This window comes from Podarcis liolepis (assembly GCF_965112155.1).
Source record: "Podarcis liolepis genome assembly, chromosome: 2".
Classification (NCBI taxonomy): domain Eukaryota; kingdom Metazoa; phylum Chordata; class Lepidosauria; order Squamata; family Lacertidae; genus Podarcis; species Podarcis liolepis.
In genome coordinates this window covers 13,653,708-13,675,261 of record NC_139555.1, presented here as the reverse complement: position 1 = coordinate 13,675,261, position 21,554 = coordinate 13,653,708, and the positions used below count along the sequence as shown (strand labels likewise).

At 48.9% G+C, this 21,554-nt stretch overlaps 1 protein-coding gene across 1 annotated transcript in view; it reads right to left on the bottom strand.

Annotated features, from left to right (window-relative positions):
• Positions 1–21,554, bottom strand: part of MAP3K12 (mitogen-activated protein kinase kinase kinase 12) — a 110,078-nt gene that overhangs the window by 15,059 nt on the left and 73,465 nt on the right. The window contains exons 2-8 of the mRNA XM_083489943.1: positions 17,219–17,717; positions 12,367–12,550; positions 10,240–10,431; positions 8,588–8,746; positions 6,160–6,318; positions 4,113–4,221; positions 1,697–1,806 (exon numbers count right to left, since the gene is read on the bottom strand). Coding sequence (XP_083346069.1) covers positions 1,697–1,806; positions 4,113–4,221; positions 6,160–6,318; positions 8,588–8,746; positions 10,240–10,431; positions 12,367–12,550; positions 17,219–17,681 — 1,376 coding nt within the window. The 5' untranslated portion in view covers positions 17,682–17,717. The remainder of the gene's footprint in view (positions 1–1,696; positions 1,807–4,112; positions 4,222–6,159; positions 6,319–8,587; positions 8,747–10,239; positions 10,432–12,366; positions 12,551–17,218; positions 17,718–21,554) is intronic.

The following is a 21,554-nucleotide window of genomic DNA, read 5'->3' as shown; positions in this document are numbered from 1 at the left end:
GTATTAAAAGTAAAGGGACCCCTGACCATTAGGTCCAGTTGTAACCGACTCTGGGGTTGCGGCGCTCACCTCGTTTTATTGACCGAGGGAGCTGGCGTACAGCTTCCGGGTCATGTGGCCAGCATGACTAAGCCACTTCTAGTGAACCAGAGCAGCTCACAGAAACGCCATTTACCTTTCCGCCAGAGCGGTACCTATTTATCTACTTGCACTTTGAGGTGCTTTCGAACTGCTAGGTTGGCAGGAGCTGGGACCGAGCAACGGGAGCTCACCCCGTCACAGGGATTCGAACCGCTGACCTTCTGATCGGCAAGTCCTAGGCTCTGTGGTTTAACCCACAGCGCCACCCGCGTCCCTGTGTATGTATTAAGGAAGATTTAAAATGGAAAATGGATAAATGTGTGTTGCTAAAACAGGGGTTTTTCCACAAGAGTTCTTCTAAAGGACTCTTGAGTTCTTGCAGAGGTAATGATGAACTGTTCTCTGGTAGCTAACGTGTGAGGGTTGTAACCTGGGATCATGTGAGGAGGGAGCAGCTTCCAGTCTTTGCTTCCCAAAGTCAATGGAATGAAGATGCAAAGTGGGTTGTCTCTCTGAACGCTACAGGGAAAACAATGCAAGTAAATGGCTCTCCTGAAGGGAGAGAAAACAGACTGGAGGCTGGAAAGCAGGCTGGAGAGAAAGAGAGACCTTTGTTTATATGTCAGTTGGATTATTTCAAGGGACACAGGTGGCGCTGTGGGTTAAACAACAGAGCCTAGGACTTGCCGATCAGAAGGTCGGCGGTTCGAATCCCCACGACGGGGTGAGCCCCCGTTGCTTGGTGGTCCCTGCTCCTGCCCACCTAGCAGTTCGAAAGCACACATGCAAGTAGATAAATAGGTACCGCTCCGGCGGGAAGGTAAACACCGTTTCCGTGCGCTGCTCTGGTTCGCCAGAAGTGGCTTAGTCATGCTGGCCACATGACCCGGAAGCTGTACGCTGGCTCCCTCAGCCAAAAAAGCGAGATGAGCGCTGCAACCCCAGAGTCGGCCACGTCTGGACCTAATGGTCAGGGGTCCCTTTACCTTTACCTTTGGATTATTTCATATTTTGTAAGATGCTAAGCCTGTGCTGCGCAGCATAAGATACTGTATGCATATTTTTGAGGCTTTAATTCTGTTTTGAAGAAAGTCCTGCCAGTAAAAGTGTGAATTGCCTGGGCAGTGTTTCCTTTCCAAAGGAGTCAGTTCGTATGCTTCCAGTCGCTTCAAACTGCTCAATATTTAATATCTGCAACAACATAGAATATGCGCCACACTATCTATAAGCACATGCTCCTAACAGGGGCAGTTGGGGCTTGTCAGCCTGGGAAGGTAGCTCATCTAGGAGAAGGAAAAGTCTGATCCTAAACATCCACTGCTTTGCAGGAGGAGAAAAGGCTAAGACGTAAACCCTACAAAAATCTGGAGTGGAGCCCTAAGGCAGTTGAATGGCGCCTTGTACGCCTCCTTCCAGCAACTCCTGCAGCCCAGCTGGTGCCCAAGGTTTTGCTGTTTTCCTTTGCACCACATCAGTGAGGCCCAGGCCCACCCCCAGAGGCCCACTCCATTGTCTCTTGAGACAGATGCCGCCGCTGCCACTGCCACCAAGCTCTTGACAACAGGGAGGAACCTTCTCAACCGTATCATTCCTTCTCCAATATCCATCACCTTACCTGAGTTCTTCTCGTCGCCGGTGGATCAGCTCCTCCTCCAAGCGGTGCAGACATGTCCCCTCTGACTTGATCTTTTCAAAATGTAGCTTCACTTCCTCCCTCCATTCAGCCTGGGGGGGGGGGGGAGAAGAGGAGACATAGATAAGCTTCTCTCCTGGATTCTGAACATACACAGCTGAAACTACAGTGGTGCCTCGCAAGACGAAAAGAATCCGTTCTGTGATTCTCTTCGTCTAGCGGTTTTTTCGTCTTGTGAAGCAAGCCCATTGATGGATTAGCGGATTAGCGCTATTAGCGGCTTTTAGCGGCTTATTGGCTTATCGGATCAGCTGATAAGCGGCTTAGCAGCTTAGAAAAAAGGGGGGAACCCGCAGGAACTCGCAAGGCATTGTCTTGCGAAGCAAGCCCATAGGAAATTCGTTTTGCGAAGCACCTCCAAAACGGAATACTCTTTTGTCTAGCGAGTTTTCCGTCTTGCGAGGCATTCGTCTTGCCGGGCACCACTGTAATGGAAAACAAGAAGCGACACGGCTTTGGTCTTCTGGCAGAGTTCAAATGCCTGAGCAAGGAAACACTGCACTGTGTCCATGGGCAGAAGATAGGAACATGCATGCAACCCCCACCCCAATGCCCCCCCTGCATGCCACTGGTTTCAGATGCATTGGCGAGGAGGGCTGCAATGCGTTTGTGTTGGTGCTATGTCGCTAGACAGTCCTAGAATGTATTGTTTGAGATAATAGTGCCTCACCAGGTCTACTCTATGCAACCTTAATATATGATCTTCAAATATCTCAAGGGCTGTCCCATGGAAGATGCAGCAAGCTTGTTTTCTCCTGCTCTGGAGGGTAGGACTCAAACCAATGGCTTCAAGTTACAAGAAAGGAGATTCCAACTAAACATGGGGAAGAACTTTCGGACAGTAAGAGCTGTTCGACAGTGGAATGGTCTCCCTCTAGAGCAGCCTCTCTCAACCTGTGGGTCCCCAGATGTTGAACTACAACTCCCATCACCCCTAGCTAGCAAGGCCAGAGCTCAGGGATGATGGGAGTTGTAGTCCAACAACATCTGAGGACCACTGCTCTAGAGGTTGTGGACTCTCCTTGGGGTTTTTAAGCATAGGCTGGATGGCTAAATGTCTTGCTCTGCTTGAACCACATCAGTGAGGCTGTGAGGGGGGTGGGTCTTTTCATCTGGGCATCCCAAGACCTCCACACATATTGCCCAGGCTTGTGCCCCAAGAGGTAACTCTGGCGCTACTTATGCAGAAGTAATCCATTGCCTCTCGAAACAGACAGATATGCCCACAAGAATGGTGTAATGCAGGATGAAAGATGATATAGACATTTAATAAATAAATGAATAAACAACAACAACCTTCCAGGGCCTGCATGCTGAGATCAATTTTCCCTTGGTCCAGTAGGCTAGTTTCTACATGCACCTCTCTCTATCCCTTGTTCAGGCAAGCAAAGAGGCATTCAAGGACCTGTTCCAGCCAAGTAAACACACTCAAGGAGTGGGTGATGCAGGGCCAATAAGGGCTGTGGCCTGGAGAGAGTTCCAATGCCAAACAGAGAGGCCTCATTTGGCCCACGGGGCCGAGGTTCCCCCGCCCTGGCTAAGAGTGTCAGAGGGGGACCTAGCTTCAAACCCAAATCCAGCCACGAAATTCAGCGAGTGACCTTGGGCCAGTCACCCAAACCTACACCTAACTTATCTCACAAGGCAAGGATAAGATGGAGGGGAGAACCCTGTACACCATCATGAATCTACAGAGAAATAGCGTATTTTTCGCTCTACAGGACGCACCGAACCATATGACGCACCTAGTTTTAGAGGGGGAGAACGGGGGGGGGGGGAATCTCTCCCTCTCTGTGCAGCGCCCCTTCAGCAAAGCGGCAGGATAAACGGAGGCCCTTCCATTTCTCCTCCCGCTTCGCTGAAGGCGCGCTGCTCAGAGAGGGAAAGCTGCGCAGCGCCTCTCCAGCGAAGCGAAGCCTGGAGAGCAAGAGGGATCTTGCTCTCCTGGCTTTAGTGAAAGCAACGCGAAGCCTCTGGAGCGCAGCGGCAGCTCCCCCTGCACTCCGGAGGCTTCAGGGATAGCCGCCCAAAGCCTCTGGAGCACGGCGGGAGCACTCCCGCTGCTCTTTGGAGGCTTCATGTTGCTTTCGCTGAAGCCATGGAGCCTGCATTCGCTCCATAAGACGCGCACACATTTCCCCTTAATTTTTGGAGCAGAAAACGTGTGTCCTGTAGAGCGAAAAATATGGTAACTATGGCAAATAAATAAAACAACACATAGGCTGGTGAGAAAGAGAGAGGAAAGCTCCATAATAACCTCTACAAGGAAAATGGAGAGGAAGTGACTGTGACCCCCAATGGGGGGCTGGAAGAAAGGCACTGGCCCAACAACACCCACCTGGGATTTGAAGTAGGTCTCTTGCGGTGTAGACAGCACATCGGCGGACGCGATGTCAAGGTGGAGCAGGATCTGGCGGAAGGAGGGTCGGTTCCGAGGTTTGCTGTTCCTGGATGGAGAGAAACAGACGGATGGAGCTGGTGTGGACATGAGCTAATGGTAAGCCTCTGCCCAGGCGGCTCTCCCTGAGTACAGTGGTGCCTCGCAAGACGAAAAGAATCCGTTCTGTGATTCTTCGTCTAGCGGTTTTTTCGTCTTGCGAAGCAAGCCCATTGACGGATTAGCAGATTAGCGCTATTAGTGGCTTTTAGCGGCTTATCTGCTGATCGGATCAGCTGATAAGCGGATTAGTGGCTTAGAAAAAGGGGGGGGGAACCCCAGCAGGAACTTGCAAGACATTGTCATCTTGCGAAGCAAGCCCATAGGAAATTCGTTTTGCGAAGCACCTCCAAAATGGAAAACTCTTTCGTCTAGCGAGTTTTCCGTCTTGCGTCTTGCGAGGCATTCGTCTTGCGGGGCACCACTGTACTTGGTTGTATTTGATGGCATGCAGGAATGGAATGGGGAACTGGAGGTAGCATGCAATTGGTGTCCCTCCATAGATGGAAGGCATCAGTCAGCAGAACCACCGCTCAGTAGGCTATCTGCTTTGCCTGCAGAAGGTAATTTCCCCCCAAATTTGCTGCGGCTATTGCAAAGGGAGCCACTACCATGCTCATTTCTGGGTTCCCATCAGGGAATTTTGTGCAGCACAGGGTGATAGCTACATCTTTAAAATAAAAATAAATGCTTCCTATTTTTGCTAAAATTGACGGATTAAATAAGGCATAGGTCAAAAATTTTAATTCCGAAACAATGGAAATGTTTAAATGATTATTTATACAAGCAGGGCTCAAATACGAAAGTTTGGTTGCATCTAGACTAAGCTTGTGAAGAATACAGAGAACATAAAGATTTGATAGATTATGAAAGAATCGAAGGAAGGGAAATGATTGAAGAACAGATGTAAATGTGAGGAAGATAACTAAGAGTCGTGTGGTGGAATGCGGTGGAAGTATTTTATAATATTTTAACTAAGATTTATATCTTGCAGTATTTGAAGCAAGAATTTGGTAATATTCCAGGCTATGAAAAGTATTTTTTTCTTTAGTTTTTTTCTTTATATCTTTTATTTTTCCTTTCCTTTCCTTTTATTATTTTTTATTAGTTTTCATTTTGGAAAATATGTATATAAGTGTGTTTACAGTGTTATGTATTGTTCTTTGTTTTTCTTTGTTTAGCTTCTATTTTTTGAAAAATGTAATAAAAATTAAATAAATAAATAAATAAATAAATAATAAAATGCCTCCGGTGATATTCTGATTGCTACATATCTGAGGTAAATAAATATGGAGGAAGATTCTGCCCCAATCCTCCCCATGGCCAGATGTTCTTCTCCTTGTGTGAAGTGTGTGCCACACAGTTCTGGCAGTGGGACGGAAATGTTTGCACATGACACACTGGCAACATTTGACAACACAACACATGATAATAAAAAAATATTATTTATACCCCACCCATCTGGCCGGGTTTCCCCAGCCACTCTGGGCGGCTCCCAGACAGAATATTAAAAACACAATAAAACATCAAACGTTAAAAACTGTCGTAAACAGGGCTGCCTTCAGATGTCTTCTAAAAGTCAGGTAGTTGTCTATTTCCTTGACATCTGATGGGAGGGCATTCCACAGGGCAGGCGCCACCACCGAGAAGGCCCTCTGCCTGGTTCCCTGTAACCTCACTGCTCACAGGGAGGGAACTGCCAGATGGCCCTCGGAGCTGAACCTCAGTGTTCAAGCACCATCCTGCACGAACAGCATCCCACAGAGCACAACGACACACAGGTGCCTTTCACTGGCCTGCCAGCGAGTCTCCAAAAATGACTTAGCTGTGTATAATATTCAGTGATTTGGGTGGGGAGAGTCACACATCTAGGTTCCAGGTTCTCACTCCTGATGCAGAGAGAGGCGTCTGGGCTTTTCTCACTCTTTTTTGCATCTCACGGACTTACCAGCACTGTCTTAGCAGGATCTTGAAACCGTCAGGGCAGCTGGTGGGAACAGGAAGGTGGAGGCTGTTGCTGCCCACCCCCCAGATGATGGCGGAGGAGTCCACATCCTTGTAAGGAATCTCTCCCGTCAGCAACTCCCAGAGGACGACTCCAAAGGACCTGTGGTGGGGAAATTAAATCTCAGAGCCCATCTGGCATGTAGCAACTGACTGCATTCTGTTCCCATTTCCACAAAACTCTGCAGCAGTTTTCCAAGAATTGATGCTTTTGAACTGTGGTGCTGGAGGAGACTCTTGAGAGTCCCATGGACGGCAAGAAGATCAAACCTATCCATTCTGAAGGAAATCAGCCCTGAGTGCTCACTGGAAGGACAGATCCTGAAGCTGAGGCTCCAATACTTTGGCCACCTCATCAGAAGACCCCCTGGAAAAGACCCTGATGTTGGGAAAGATGGAGGGCACAAGGAGAAGGGGACGACAGAGGACGAGATGGTTGGACAGTGTTCTCGAAGCTACCAACATGAGTTTGACCAAACTGTGGGAGGCAGTGGAAGACAGGAGTGCCTGGCGTGCTCTGGTCCATGGGGTCACGAAGAGTCAGACATGACTAAACGACTAAACAACAACAAAGTTGTTGAGCTTTTTTGGAGTGTGTGGGAGGGGTCTACCTGTTGGCCATCCCAGGATAGAGAACGTAGAAAACCCTCACACCTTCCTCTGCATTCCTCCCTCTTCTTCCAGTCTAATTTTGTGTGGTAGAATCATCTAGCATTTTAATTCTGCTCTTCCTCAAGAAGTTACCCAAACTAAATAGACAAGTTAAAATGTAAATTAACTGAGAAATGATATTTCCCCATGATATCTTGTGGTGTCTCTTTCTTCCAATGGCCCCTGAAAAGGGTGAGGTGTGGTATTTTCACCAAACCAGGTAGATTATTCCCCCCGCCCCAAGCAGTTGTTATACCCCCTGGCTGCTTGAGAGGGAGAGGCCAGACAGCAAGACCCCTTCCATCAGCCATGTTGGTCAGGTCTGTCTGCCATTCAGCTCCCCTCCCCTCACAAAAATGCCTCAGGCAGTAGTCAAGTCTACTGATTTCCACACTTGCATTCCCATTCTGTATCTCGTCTGTTAAATTGCAGGCTGTTGTTGTTTAACTGCCTGGTTTTTCTGCCTAGCAGAAAAATTGGTTATATAAATGTCAATCAATAAATGTTTGGGTTCGTCTTCTTTTTAAATGCCTATGTTTATTAGTTGCTATAGCAAAAGAACATAAAGACAATTCCTGCCTGCACAGATGCCATCTAAATATGGCAGCCGTGGGGAGCAGGAAGTGTTCAGCACAGATTGCCAATTTCTGGACTATGTGCAATATAGATGTGTACTGTATATTTGTGAAGGAGGATGCTAGAATATGAAAATTCAAGGGTGTCTTTGCCCATATGGAACATGAACACATGCACAATGCACACAGATCTGAAGGCTCAGCTCTGTATCACATATTATCTGGACTTTTGGTTGATGGGGACATGTTCCAGAACATGGATGTGGAAGCTGGAATCCTTCAGAGGAGGAGGAGGAGTTTGGATTTGATATCCGGCCTTTCACTCCCTTTAAAGATTCTCAAAGCAGCTAACATTCTCCTTTCCCTTCCTCCCCCACAACAAACACTGTGAGGTGAGTGGGGCTGAGAGACTTCAGAGAAGTGTGACTAGCCCAAGGTCACCCAGCAGCTGCATGCGGAGGAGCGGGGAAGTGAACCTGGTTCCCCAGATTATGAGACTACAGCTCTTATCCACTACCCCACACTGGCTCCAGATATTGCTGGACTTCAGCTCCCAGCAGCCCCAGCCAGAATGGCCAACATTCGAAGATGAACAGGAGTCTGGAGAGCCTTTGGGTCTCTGCCCCTGTTCTGGGTCCTCCCCTGTCACCTCTCTGGGATGGGAGATTTTCCTCTTCAGATTGGCACTTGGGGTGCGACCTGAATTTTTAAATCCTCTTGTTCCACTCTTGGAAGCAGTTCCATTGAGTGGTCCCCATCTCCCTTCCTTGTATTTTATTCTTTGCGTTGGATTTTAATCGCCTCACAATGATTCAATTAAACTGCATTCACACCCAACGAGCTCAAGCCAGAGCACATGGCTCCCCCAACCCCTGTCCATGTTTATATCTTCACAACAAGCCTGTGAGGTAGATTAGGCTGAGAGGTAGTGGGTGGCCCAAGGTCACCAACAAGCTTGATGGATGAGGGAGGATTTCTCCCGGTCCTGTTGCAGAGGGTTGGGGAGCTGCTGAGAAAGTCTCCATTTCCACGATGGCTGCCTTCACATTTCTGTGTCTGGGTGTGTTTGTGTTCTTGTGGCCTACCGAGCCCTGATCCCTCCCTCTTCCCACACCTCCCCTATTCTGGGCAGGCCCATCTCCTCACCAGATGTCAACCTTCTCAGAGACAGGCTCATTCCGAATGACTTCTGGGGCCATCCAGGCCACCGTTCCGGCGAAGGACATCTTGGTGCTCTTGTCACTGAGCTCTTTGGAGGTGCCAAAGTCAGAGATCTTCACCACATCATCGTAAGTGATCAACATGCTATTGGGTGGGTGGGGAAGGGAGAGCAGAGAAGAAGCATGAGGCACTGAAGTGTTGATCTTCCCACCGTGCACATGACCAAGGAAAAAAAGAAAGAGAAGTCATGCTCTCAGCAGCCAGCAGGGGGAGCACAGCAAGAGGATAACTTCCTTTCTAAGGAAAGGAGAAGCATTCTGGTTCTAGACTGCTCCTCCACATGGGGCTGGACTAGATGACCCCCGGGTCCCTTCCAACTCTACAATTCAATGGTTCTATGCTCTAGAGTCTAGACAAAGAATCTGGATTACCTTGCTGGTAATTTGGCAGGGAGGCAGAATACATACTGCCCCTTGCAACCGTGACATGTTGAAAGTCCTAGTCCTATTGCCACTTTAAAAGCAGTGCTGATTCTGACCTGGTACCCTAATCCCATCTTGTGATTGAAGTCCGTGTCGTGATATTGCTTGCAGAGGTTTTGACTTGGCGATATATCACATATTACGATGTGCTTGTGCATGCTATGCAAAAATCACAATGTGGGGAAAACCATGAAGCCAGCAAAGCCTCTACCTATGTGCATAGCTCAGTCAGACTGTCCTTCCCCTTATTTCGGACATTGTGATATATCAATATATCACGATCTTTAGCATGATGTTAAAAACCAGATATTGCCCAGCCCTCCTGTTCACTTTTACATAGTTTCATCCTTATTTCATACATTGTGATATACAGTGGTGCCTCGGGTTAAGTACTTAATTCATTCCGGAGGTCCGTTCTTAACCTGAAACTGTTCTTAACCTGAAGCACCACTTTAGCTAATAGGGCCTCCCGCTGCCGCCGCACCGCCAGAGCAAGATTTCTGTTCTCATCCTGAAACAAAGTTCTTAACCTGAGGTACTATTTCTGGGTTAGTGGAGTCTGTAACCTGAAGCGTATGTAACCTGAAGTGTCTGTAACCTGAAGGGTATGTAACTCGAGGTACCACTGTATTGGTATATTGCAATGTTTAGTTGGTGACATATTGCAATACCCAAAACCTCTCTTCCTCTCTCTCTTTCTTGGCGATCACTCGTGGCCGAGTAAGATGGTCTTCCATGAACGCAGTCATAGAATCATAGAATCATAGAGTTGGAAGAGACCACAAGGGCCATCGAGTCCAACCCCCTGCCAAGCAGGAAACACCATCAGAGCACTCCTGACATATGGTTGTCAAGCCTCTGCTTAAAGACCTCCAAAGAAGGAGACTCCACCACACTCCTTGGCAGCAAATTCCACTGTCGAACAGCTCTTACTGTCAGGAAGTTCTTCCTAATGTTTAGGTGGAATCTTCTTTCTTGTAGTTTGGAGCCATTGCTCCGTGTCCGCTTCTCTGGAGCAGCAGAAAACAACCTTTCTCCCTCCTCTCTTAGCGGTGTTTCCGTAAAACCAGATATCCCCCAGCCCTGGTGCTCACTGTCCCCCGGTAACTCCCAGCCACGTCTCCCCACTGTAAGTCTGCCCCCTCCCCTTCTTACTTGGGTGACTTGAGGTCACGGTGGATGATCTTATGCAGGTGCAGATAATTCATGCCGCCGGCAATGCCCATGGACCAGTCGACCAGCAGCGAGGGGGTGACCTTGCGCCCGGCACGCAGCACTTCGTACAGCTGTCCCTGGGCACAGAACTCCATGATGATGCAGTAGCAGGGGGCCTGGGTGCAAACACCCCTAAGAGGAAGGAAGAAGCACAGGGCATCAGTGGCGTAGCGTGGGGGGTGCAGGGGGGGCTGGGCGCACCGGGTGCAACATCTGGGGGTTAGGGTTAGGGGGCGCAAATCCACGGGTTAGGGGGCACAAATTACTTGCCTTGCTCCGGGTGCTGACAACCCACGCTACCACTGCAGGGCATGTTAGAGGCCAGCAGGAACACGCAGTTAAGCAGTGCTCAGCATAACACAGAGCAGGGATACAGAATTCTGTAAGCTTTATCGCAGGACTAGGGCAACAACAACAACAACCCTAAGTCCAAGGGCCATATTTCCTTGTGTGCAACCTCTTGGAGGCCGCAGGCCAGTGGTGGGTGGGGCCAGAAGCAAAAGAAGGAGTGGTCAAAGGCCAACAGATGCAATTTTTACCTTCATATGGCAGACAGAGTCTCCTTCATTGGAGATTTTAAAGCAGAGTTTGGATGGCCATCTATCAGGGATTATTTAGCTGTGATTTCTGCATTGCATGGGTTGGACTAGATCACCCTTACTGTTCCTTCCAGCTACAATTCTATGATATTCCCGTCATGCAGAAGTCAAAGGGTGGCCCTAAAGCCCTAAACAACCTCAGCCCAGTATACCTGATGGAGCGTCTCCACCCCCATCATTCAGCCCAGACACTGAGGTCCAGTGCCGAGGGCCTTCTGGTGGTTCCCTCGCTGTGAGAAGTGAAGTTACAGGGAACCAGGCAGAGGGCCTTCTCGGTGGTGGCACCCGCCCTGTGGAACGCCCTCCCATCAGATGTCAAGGAAATAAGCAACTATCTGACTTTTAGAAGACTTTTAGAAGGCAGCCCTGTTTAGGGAGGTTTTAATGTTTGATGTTTTATTGTGTTTTTACTATTCTGTTGGAAGCTGCCCAGAGTGGCAGGGGAGGCCTGGCCAGATGAGTGAGTATAAGTAAAATAACAACAACAACAAACCTAAGTCTTACTCAGAGCAGACCTACTGAAATCAAGGGACCTAACATATTCTGTCCTGCTTTTAATGTTTATTGTTTTATGTATATAAAAAGGTAAAGCTACCCCTGCCCGAAGGCCAGTCGTGACTGACTCTAGGGTTGCGCACTCATCTCGCTCAAGAGGCCGTGAGCCGGCGCTGTCCGAAGACACTTTCGGGTCACGTGGCCAGCATGACGAAGCTGCATCTGGCGAGCCAGCGCCGCACACGGAAACGCCGTTTACCTTCCCGCTATAAAGTGGTCCCTATTTATCTACTTGCACTTAGGAGTGCTTTTGAACTGCTAGGTTGACAGGAGCTGGGACCGAACGATGGGAGCTCACCCGTTGCGGGGATTCGAACCGCCGACCTTACGATCGGCAAGTCCTAGGCACTGAGGTTTCACCCACAGTGCCACCCACGTCCTTATTAATGTATATATATAACTGTATATTGTTATATATATATAAAATTGCCCAGTAGCACCTTAGAGATCAGCTAAGTTTCTTCTTGGTATAAGCTTTCGTGTGCATGCACACTTCTTCAGATACACACTTCTTCAGAAGTGCATGCACACGAAAGCTTATACCAAGAACAAACTTAGTTGGTCTCTCAGCTGCTTCTGACTGCGTCAGACCAACACGGCTACCTACCTGAATGTATATTGTTGTGTAATGCTCTGATATTGTATGACAGGGCAGTAGCAAACACTTTCATAAACACTCTTCATATAAATTCTCTGGTGGGCACCAAGTTGCAGAAGGCTGAACCAAGCACACACACAGGTAGCTATATGCTCTCATGGGAAAGATGGCTTGTGCCCAGCGAAGGTGAGCAGGTGAACAACCCAACAGGAGGAGGGTCTATTGCTTGGAAAAGGCAACTTCCACACCACACTTGGGCACTGTCCTCCTGGAAGCCGGCAGGTCACCCCCCCATCACCCAGATCCCACACTCACTTGAAGGTGATGATGTTGGGGTGCTTCAGTTTCCGCAGGTGCTTGATGTCTGTCTCCTTGAGGTCTCGCACCTTCTTGACGGCCACCTCCTCCCCATGGAAGCGTCCCAGGAAGACAGCGCCTTGGGCCCCACTGCCCACCCACTGCAGGTCCATGATCTCTTCGAAGGGCACCTCCCAGGGGTCTGCATTTGGGAGGGAGAGAAGGTGGCTGTCGACAACCGTTCAAGGGAAGAAGGAGGAGGAGGAGGAGGAAGGCAGACTCTCTACCAGCATGGATCACTCCTTCCGCCAAGACCACAGGGCTTGAGGGAGACATATCCCTCATGTAGGAATCACGAAAGCAAACGTGTATTAAAAGGGCAAACGGAAACACGGCAGAGACGTAACATTCAGTATTCTGAGAACCTCAGCTCTTGGTTAAAAAATAATACCGTATTTTTTGCCCTATAGGACGCACCGTCCCATAAGGTGCACCTAGTTTTTTGGGGGGGAAATAAAATGTATTCCCCTGACCCCAGCCCCCAGAACAGGCAACTCTCCGCAAGCCGTGGGAGCCCAGCGCCGGGCTCCCACGCTTTGCAGAGAGCTGCGCAAAGTCTGGGCATGCTGAGTTCAGTGCGCCCAGGCTTCAGCATGCAGGCAACTCTCCGCAAGCCGCGGGAGCCTGGCGCGGGCTCCCATGGCTTGCGGAGAGCTGCGCAAAGCCTGGAGAGCGAGAGGGGTCGGTGCGCACCGACCCCTCTTGCTCTCCAGGCTTCAGCGAAAGCCTGCATTTGCCCCATAGGACGCACATTTCCCCTTCATTTTTGGAGAGGAAAAAGTGTGTCCTATAGGGCGAAAAATACGGTACTCAAACCGAGTTTCTATTCCTCATGGCAGTGAAGATAGCTTGAAAGTGTGAGGCCAATGTGTAGGGAAATTGTAGAATCTCTCTCTCTCTCTCTCTCTCTCTCTCTGTGTGTGTGTGTGTGTGTGTGTGAGAGAGAGAGAGAGAGAGAGAGAGCTATTGCCAGTCAGTGTTGACAATTCTGAGCTAGAAGGACCAACAGCCTGACTCTGTAGAGCAGGTTCCTATGTCCCTGTGATGGAGCGCTGCCCAGTCCAATACATTTTGGCACCTGTGTAGAACCACAAAATGGTGCCCGCCCACCCTGCCAAGGAACAGTTCCCTACATCAGGAACAAAGGGGGAATAAATATCTACATGGGGATCTGCTGCCCCTGTGGATCCTGCCCCCTGAGGTGGTCACCTCCCCTTGCCTCATGGGCCAATGCTCCTCACAGCTCTTTGCTTCTCCCCAGGCAGTTGCCCCCTGCCCACCTCATGGGGCCATTTAAATCCCAGCTATGCATGAACTGGTCACGGAAAGGTAGCTCCAGTGTAGCTGGGGGAGCAAAAGGAAAAGGATCAGAGGGAGGGAAATGTGGGACTTGATTCTGCATTTTGAGCCTGGAAATTGTCCAGACCCATCCACGTGTTTTCAAAGGAGGAGGAAGTACAGTGGTACCTTGGTTCTCGAACGTAATCCATTCTGGGAGTCCGTTCAACTCCCGAAACCATTCGAAAACCAAGTCGCGGCTTCCAATTGGCTGCAGGAGCTTCCTGCACTCAAGCGGAAGCCGCGTCGAATATTCGGCTTCTAAAAAACTTTTGCAAACCAGAACTTACTTCTGGGTTTGCGGCGTTTGGGAGCCGATATGTTTGGGAGCCAAGCTGTTCGAGTACCAAGGTACCACTGCATGTAAGAGTCATTCAGTTGTAACAGCTGGAAATACCTGTCCTATTTGTTTCAGAAGACCACAGGTGAGAGAAAATGGGCTGATGACCCCTTGTGTATGAACACACACGCCAGCATCGTAATAAAAGGATGGTCCACATTCACTTGGATGGTGTGAGGTCATCAACAGGTGAAATGCCCAACACCCACCCTACTCAATACTTTTTAGTCCTTAGGGTTGCCAGCTCACAAAGCTGCGAGGCCAGGGGAGGCCACAACTGGCAGACTCTAGAGCAGGGGGAGCCAATGGGAAGAGGCATCATCAGAAAACTGAGAGGCAAGGAAAGGTAAGCCTTTGCTTGGGGGATTCTGTAAGGGGATCCCCATACGCCTCTTCCATCTATAAGCTGCATGGCAGTGCTCTTCCCGGATGTAGGGGTGTAGCTCAGCAGTAGATCATCTGATCTGCATGCAAAAGGTCCCAGATTTAAACCCCAGCATCTTCAGGTAGCGAGCATCTGCCAGTCATTGTAGGCCTGAGCTAGACTGACCAATGGCCTGACTCGGTATAAGGCAGCTTCCTATTTATGGAGGCGTGTTAATCCCAATGAGTGACATCAGCAGCCATTCATCCAATCCTGTTCCTCACCTCACATCTATTTGCATGGTAAGCAACCAACGCACCTCACCGTAAGGAAAGGGTTAAGCTGCCCTGCTAAACAAGCCTGGAGTATTGAGAATGAATTCAAGTAAGCAACACCTACCACAATTGCCGTCTGGGGCAGTGGCGTAGCGTGGGGGGTGCAGGGGGGGCCGGCCGCACCGGGCGCAACATCTGGGGGTTAGGGTTAGGGGGCGCAAATCCACGGGTTAGGGGGTGCAAATCCATGGGTTAGGGGGCACAAATTACTTGCCTTGCCCCGGGTGCTGACAACCCACGCTACGCCACTGGTCTGGGATGGAAAAATCTCCCCGCGGGATTTGTAACAAAACCCATCTTGGCAGGTGCACGCACCCAATCTATATTACATTGGCTAGGCACATGCTGCTAGAGGATGTTCCTTCTCCCTGCAGTTCTTTGTATTTGCAGAACTGAAGTGGTCGAAAACAGCACTTTGACTTGGGCCCAGAAGCAAACTGGCAAATAGTGCAGATCTTTTCAGGAGAGAAGTATGCAACGCGACCCCTTTGGCTAGAAAACATTAAGAGTCTAATGGCTGCGTTCTGGATCAGCCGCCGTCTCTAAGGCAATCCCAGGTAGAGCGCATTGCAGCTATCCCTGACCACTGAATGTGTCCCCAGGATGGAGACTGATTCTCCCAGGGATGCACTTTGCATCTCAAGTTATATAACCAGTGAAGCTGGCCGGAGCCACGCCTGGGCACAGATGCCACCCGAGAGATTGGCGTTGCCGTGTTTGTCTGGGCAGGAATGTGCCAGAAAGATCACAGGGCAGACGAATGGCCTCTGGCCAAAGTGGTGCATAACATCCCTGCTGCCACCACATCTGATTTAGGGCACTTTCAGATTGCCAGTAATTTGTGGGACAAATTCAGGCACCCGCCAAACTTTAGGTTCCCACCTTTAAAGTGCATTCTTAAACGGCCGTGTCACTCTGGAGCTACAAATCTGCTTTTCAAAATCAAACCAAAAAAATCCCATACTTTTTGCAGTTGAGGAGGAATGTACAGAAAAGTGTGAGATGAACTATCAGGAAAATTTGCAAACACCCCACAAGAAAATCAGGATGAATGCTCATTGTTGCATTAACCACCCCACAAACAAATCGGAACGAATGTGCAATAAAGACCAGATATAATCTAACCACCATGTAAACTTTGTGCAAGCAAATCAGGATGAATGCTCGATAAACAGGTCATCTGGAGGAGCTATTAGCTTCACAACTGCATGGTTGAACAAACCTGGGATGCAGGAAAGTGGCTTAAAGGTAAAGGTAAAGGGACCCCTGACCATTAGGCCCAGTCGTGACCGACTCTGGGACTGCGGCGTTCATCTCGCTTTATTGGCCGAGGGAGCCGGCGTACAGTTTCCGGGTCTTGTGGCCAGCATGACTAAGCCGCTTCTGGTGAAACCATAGCAGCACACGGAAACGCTGTTTACCTTCCTGCCGGAGCGGTACCTATTTATCTACTTGCACTTTGTGCTTTCGAACTGCTAGGTTGGCAGGAGCAGGGACCGAGCAACGGGAGCTCACCCCGTCGCAGGGATTCGAACCGCTGACCTTCTGATCGGCAAGTCCTAGACTCTGTGGTTTAACCTACAGTGCCACCTGCGTCCCTTTATTGCTTGCTTATTGCTGTAAGTCACTTTGAATGGTGTATGCCAGGGGTCACCAACCTATGGTCCGGGGGCTGGATAAGGCCCAAGGGACTCATTTATCCAGCCCGCAGCAACCCCTGCCGCCCGCTCTTACTGGCGCGGTGCAGCGTGAGGACCCACTTCCGGGTTGGAGGAGCACCGAAAATATCTTGTGCGCATGCACACAGGCCTCCTCCAACCCGAATGTGCACTGGAAATAGCATATGCGCATGCGTACGGGGACACACTCCCCCACCCTCTGGCCCGCCACGCAATCGTCGCTGGAGATACTGGCCTGAGGCAAGGAAAGCTTGGAGACCCCTGGTGTAAGAAAATAAAAAGTAATATATTTAAATAATACAGTGGTGCCCCGCAAGACGAATGCCTCGCAAGACGGAAAACTCGCTAGACGAAAGAGTTTTCCGTTTTGGAGGTGCTTCGCAAAACGAATTTCCTATGGGCTTGCTTCGCAAGATGACAATGTCTTGCGAGTTCCTGCGGTTTTTTTTCCCTCCTCCCTTTTTCTAAGCCGCTAAGCCGCTTATCTGCTGATCCGATAAGCCAATAAGCCGCTAAAAGCCGCTAATAGCGCTAATCCGCTAATCCGTCAATGGGCTTGCTTCGCAAGACGAAAAAACCGCTAGACGAAGAGAATCACAGAACGGATTCTTTTCGTCTTGCGAGGCACCACTGTAATAAAAAAATAGGTGATCAAATCCAGGACTTTCTTGCACACAAAGGATGTACTCTGCCCCCTTCCATTGTTGTTCCTATCACACTAAGATTCCTTTAATGCCCCCCACTGTCTCCTCACCTTCCTGTTGCTGTTTGTGTTCAGTGGAATACGCCTTGCCAATCATGGTCCAGACAGGCTTGAGGCAACCAAACAGGCCTTCCAGGAAGCCGCTCCCCGTGTGGCAGTGAATCCGTACTTGGTCGGCGTGGTAACGGGTAGGCCGCACCTCGGGGTTCCCGGGGCCGGCCCCTGCGCCAGCCCCGCCTCCCCCGCCAGCTTCGTTCTCGTGGAGCTGCAACACGCTGTTGGCAAACTGGTCGTGTGCCTCCTCGCTGGGACTGGGGCTGTGCCCACTGCCCCCGCCTCCACCCCCGTCGATGGGCAGCACATCTCTCAGCACACACTGGGTGGGCGTCAGGTCCTTCTCAGGGGTGCAGTCCGAGGCGTCGGGGTCCAACTTGCGGAGGGAGCTCTCCGTCAAGATGGTGTTGAAACTGCCAAAGGATGGAGAAGGTGTGCGGGTCTCGTGGAGGCAGGCCATGGCGGTGTCTAGCTTGAGGTAACGTCCAGCTAGTCCCTAAGTGGGAAAGAAATAGAGACAAAAAGAAAGCATGGTGAATAAGGCTACTAATAGCATTACAGTGGTACCTCTGGTTACGTACTTAATTCGTTCCGGAGGTCCGTTCTTAACCTGGAACTGTTCTTAACCTGAAGCACCACTTTAGCTAATGGGGCTTCCTGCTGCCGCCACGCCGCCAGAGCACGATTTCTGTTCTCATCCTGAAGCAAAGTTCTTAACCCGAGGTACTATTTCTGGGTTAGCGGAGTCTGTAACCTGAAGCGTCTGTAACCTGAAGCGTATGTAACCCGAGGTACCACTGTACTGAGTTTGTCAGATTTGAAGAGCAACGTTTTGACATATTAATAACTATATTCTGAGCCTGGATATCAAAAGGGAATTGGATCAGAGAGTTAGTTACATCTTATATCCCATAATCCTGCCCTGTTGCTGCCCATCGCAGAAGTCCCTTTTCATTCGACTGCTGCAGAACTGCCTACAGGGAACAGTTCAAGGAGCACAACTGCATGTGACTTACAAGTGCATATATTTCAACCCCAATGGGAGGTGATTGTGAGTGAAGAATTGCCGCGTGTGTGGATTGCGGCATCCTTCTCCTGTCCACTGTTGTGATTCCCTCCCCCCCCCTTTATTTCCAGGTCTATTTTTTAAAAATATATATAATTTTTATTCATTTTCTCATCAAACAATAATTTCAATTTACATCACCAATCCAATCTTTCCATGCTCTGCCGAGCTTAAGACTTCCTCCCCCCCCTTCAACAATCTTTCTATTACCAATTTATAGCTCACTTTTGTAACTTAAACTGTAAAATCCACGTCGTAGGAGTTATTTCAGTCCTGCTAGTGTCTTCAAACTTTTACAATGATTATTAATTTAATCAATAAATTTACTCCAGTCTCTCTGGAATTTTATGTCCTCCTGATTCCTGATCCTGCAAGTCAGTTTTGCCAATTCTGCATAGTCCATCATTTTTGCCTGCCACTCCGCAATCGTTGGTATTTCTTGCAATTTCCACTTTTGGGCTAATAAAGTTCTTGCCACAACTGTGGCATACAGAAATAGTCTTTGGTCTGCTCTCACAATTTCTCCCCCCATCAGCCCCAGAAGAAATGTTTCTAACGCCTCTCTTTTTGCTCCAAGAACCAGCCACTGGTATTATATGAGTTTGCATATTGTTTGATACTGGATCCTAAGCTATAAGCCAGTCAACACTCTTTCCTGTTAAGTCTCATTCCTAAGCCACTATTTGAGCCATTCATTATTCGTTGCTTATGTATTCATACATTTAGCCAGTGGTGTAGCGTGGGGGGTGCAGGGGGGGCTGGCCGCACCGGGCGCAACATCTGGGGGTTAGGGTTAGGGGGCGCAAAATCCACGGGTTAGATTACTTGCCTTGCCCCGGGTGCTGACAACCCACGCTACGCCACTGCATTTAGCCCAGTCCCTTTCCCCAATTTAAAGCAACACTAATGAACTAGTCATTGAACTAGACAACACTATTACTTTAACGGGCAGTGGTGACTTTCCTGGGTCTCCAGCCGGGGGGGGGGTTGGAGTGGTCCGGCGAGTGTTTGTGATGGCACGGAGAAAATGGCTTAAATAAAAATTGCAGAGGTTCAAAATTGGGAAAGGAGTACGACAAGTCTGTATATTGTCTCCCTGCTTATTTAACTTATACGCAGAATTCATCATGCGAAAGGCTGGGCTGGATGAATCCCTAGCCAGAATTAAGATTGCCGGAAGAAATATCAACAACCTCAGATATGCAGATGACATAACATTGATGGCAGAAAGTGAGGAGGAATTAAAGAACCTTTTAATGAGGGTGAAAGAGGAGAGCGCAAAATATGGTTTGAAGCTCAACATCAAAAAAACGAAGATCATGGCCACTGGTCCCATCACCTCCTGGCAAATAGAAGGGGAAGTGAGAGATTTTACTTTCTTGGGCTCCATGATCACTGCAGATGGTGACAGCAGCCACGAAATTAAAAGATGCCTGCTTCTTGGGAGAAAAGCAATGACAAACCTAGACAGCACCTTAAAAAGCAGAGACATCACCTTGCCGACAAAGGTCCATATAGTTAAAGCCATGGTTTTCCCAGTAGTGGTGTATGGAAGTGAGAGCTGGACCACAAAGAAGGCTGCTCGCCGAAGAATTGATGCTTTTGAACTACGGTGCTGGAGGAGACTCTTGAGAGTTCCATGGACTGCAAGAAGATCAAACCTATCCATTCTTAAAGAAATCAGCCCTGAGTGCTCACTGGAAGGACAGATTGTGAAGCTGAGGCTCCAATACTTTGGCCACCTCATCAGAAGAGAAGACTCCCTGGAAAAGACCCTGATGTTGGGAAAGATGGAGGGCACAAGGAGAAGGGGACGACAGAGGACGAGATGGTTGGACAGTGTTCTCGAAGCTACCAGGATGAGTTTGACCAAACTGCGGGAGGCAGTGGAAGCCTGGCGTGCTCTGGTCCATGGGGTCACGAAGAGTCGGACACGACTAAATGACTAAACAACAACAATGAACTAGCCATTGAACTAGACAACACTATTAGTTTGACGGGCAGTGGTGACTTTCCTGGGTCTCCAGCCAGGGGCGAGGGCGGGTCCGGTGATTGTTTGTAATGGCATGGAGAAAATGGCTTAATTAAAAATTGCAGAACTATAGCTGCAGGTCCCCCTTGTTGGGACAAGGAGGAACTTGGTATTTCTAGCTGCTCATTCTGTAGCTCAAAGGCATTCGCCTAATGCGATAGCTTCCCACCCTGCTTAAGGAGCCCCTTGCAATATGCCGTGATGTTCCCTAACCTTCTCCAGTCCATCTAAAGGAGTCTGAAAGTCCTTTGGTCCAGGCCCTAGCTGATTTCAGCAGCAGTTAAATGCAAAGCGGCTGCAGCATAACACAAGTTAAAAATGGCTGCCAGGAGAAACAGTTCAGAGGCTTTCTTCTAAAATTGGTTCCCCGGAAGCAGTGTAACAAAGGCAGATCTCAAAAAAGGGACTTGCATATGGACAATGTAAAAGAAACCTTACGAAAGGAGATTGGAGAGAGAGAGAGGGGGGGGGGAGTAAAAGCAGGCCTGAGGGTGAGCAGGGTGGCCTGGGTAAAAGCTACAAGGCATGTATGGGAGCCCCAAACAAATGGACTGATTAAGGAGATGGAATTGCTGGCCTGGAAGAAATGGGACGCTTAATGGAAAGCCAGAAGGAAAAGGACACAAGACCTTTAAAAAGGATGCTAAGAAGCTTTCATGTTAATATAGTGCATGGCGAAACCAACAAAGACAGTCTTAAAAGTGCCAAGGGGATTACGCGATCAGAGCAGTGAGCAAGAAAAAGAAGTTTAGCATCAGAAAGCGAAGACGGATAAAAGAATAAAAGGAGAACTTGCAGGGCATCTCTCAGCTGCAGGGATGGACGGACACACACATGCACACACACACACACACACACACACACACACGCACCACCTTTGCAATTCAGTTGATCAAATGTTCAGCTTTGAGTCTCATCCTTTCTTGCCCATGCTTGACTCATTATTTTTATGTATTTAAGGCTGCAATCCTTTATCTGTTTACCTAGGGATAAGCCCAGTGGAACTGCATGGGACCTATTTCTGAATAGACTAACATTTTTAGGGTTGTAGCCAACTATGTTAGCTATGTCCAATAACTTCAGTAGGTCTACTCTGTGTAGGATGGGTTTTTAAAAAATAAATAATCTGAATGGTATTTTATATATTTATGTTACCCACCTTTCAGACTACTGTATCATGTGGAAAGGTAGCATATAAACATATTAAACAAAAAATTGGCATGCTTTAAACAGGC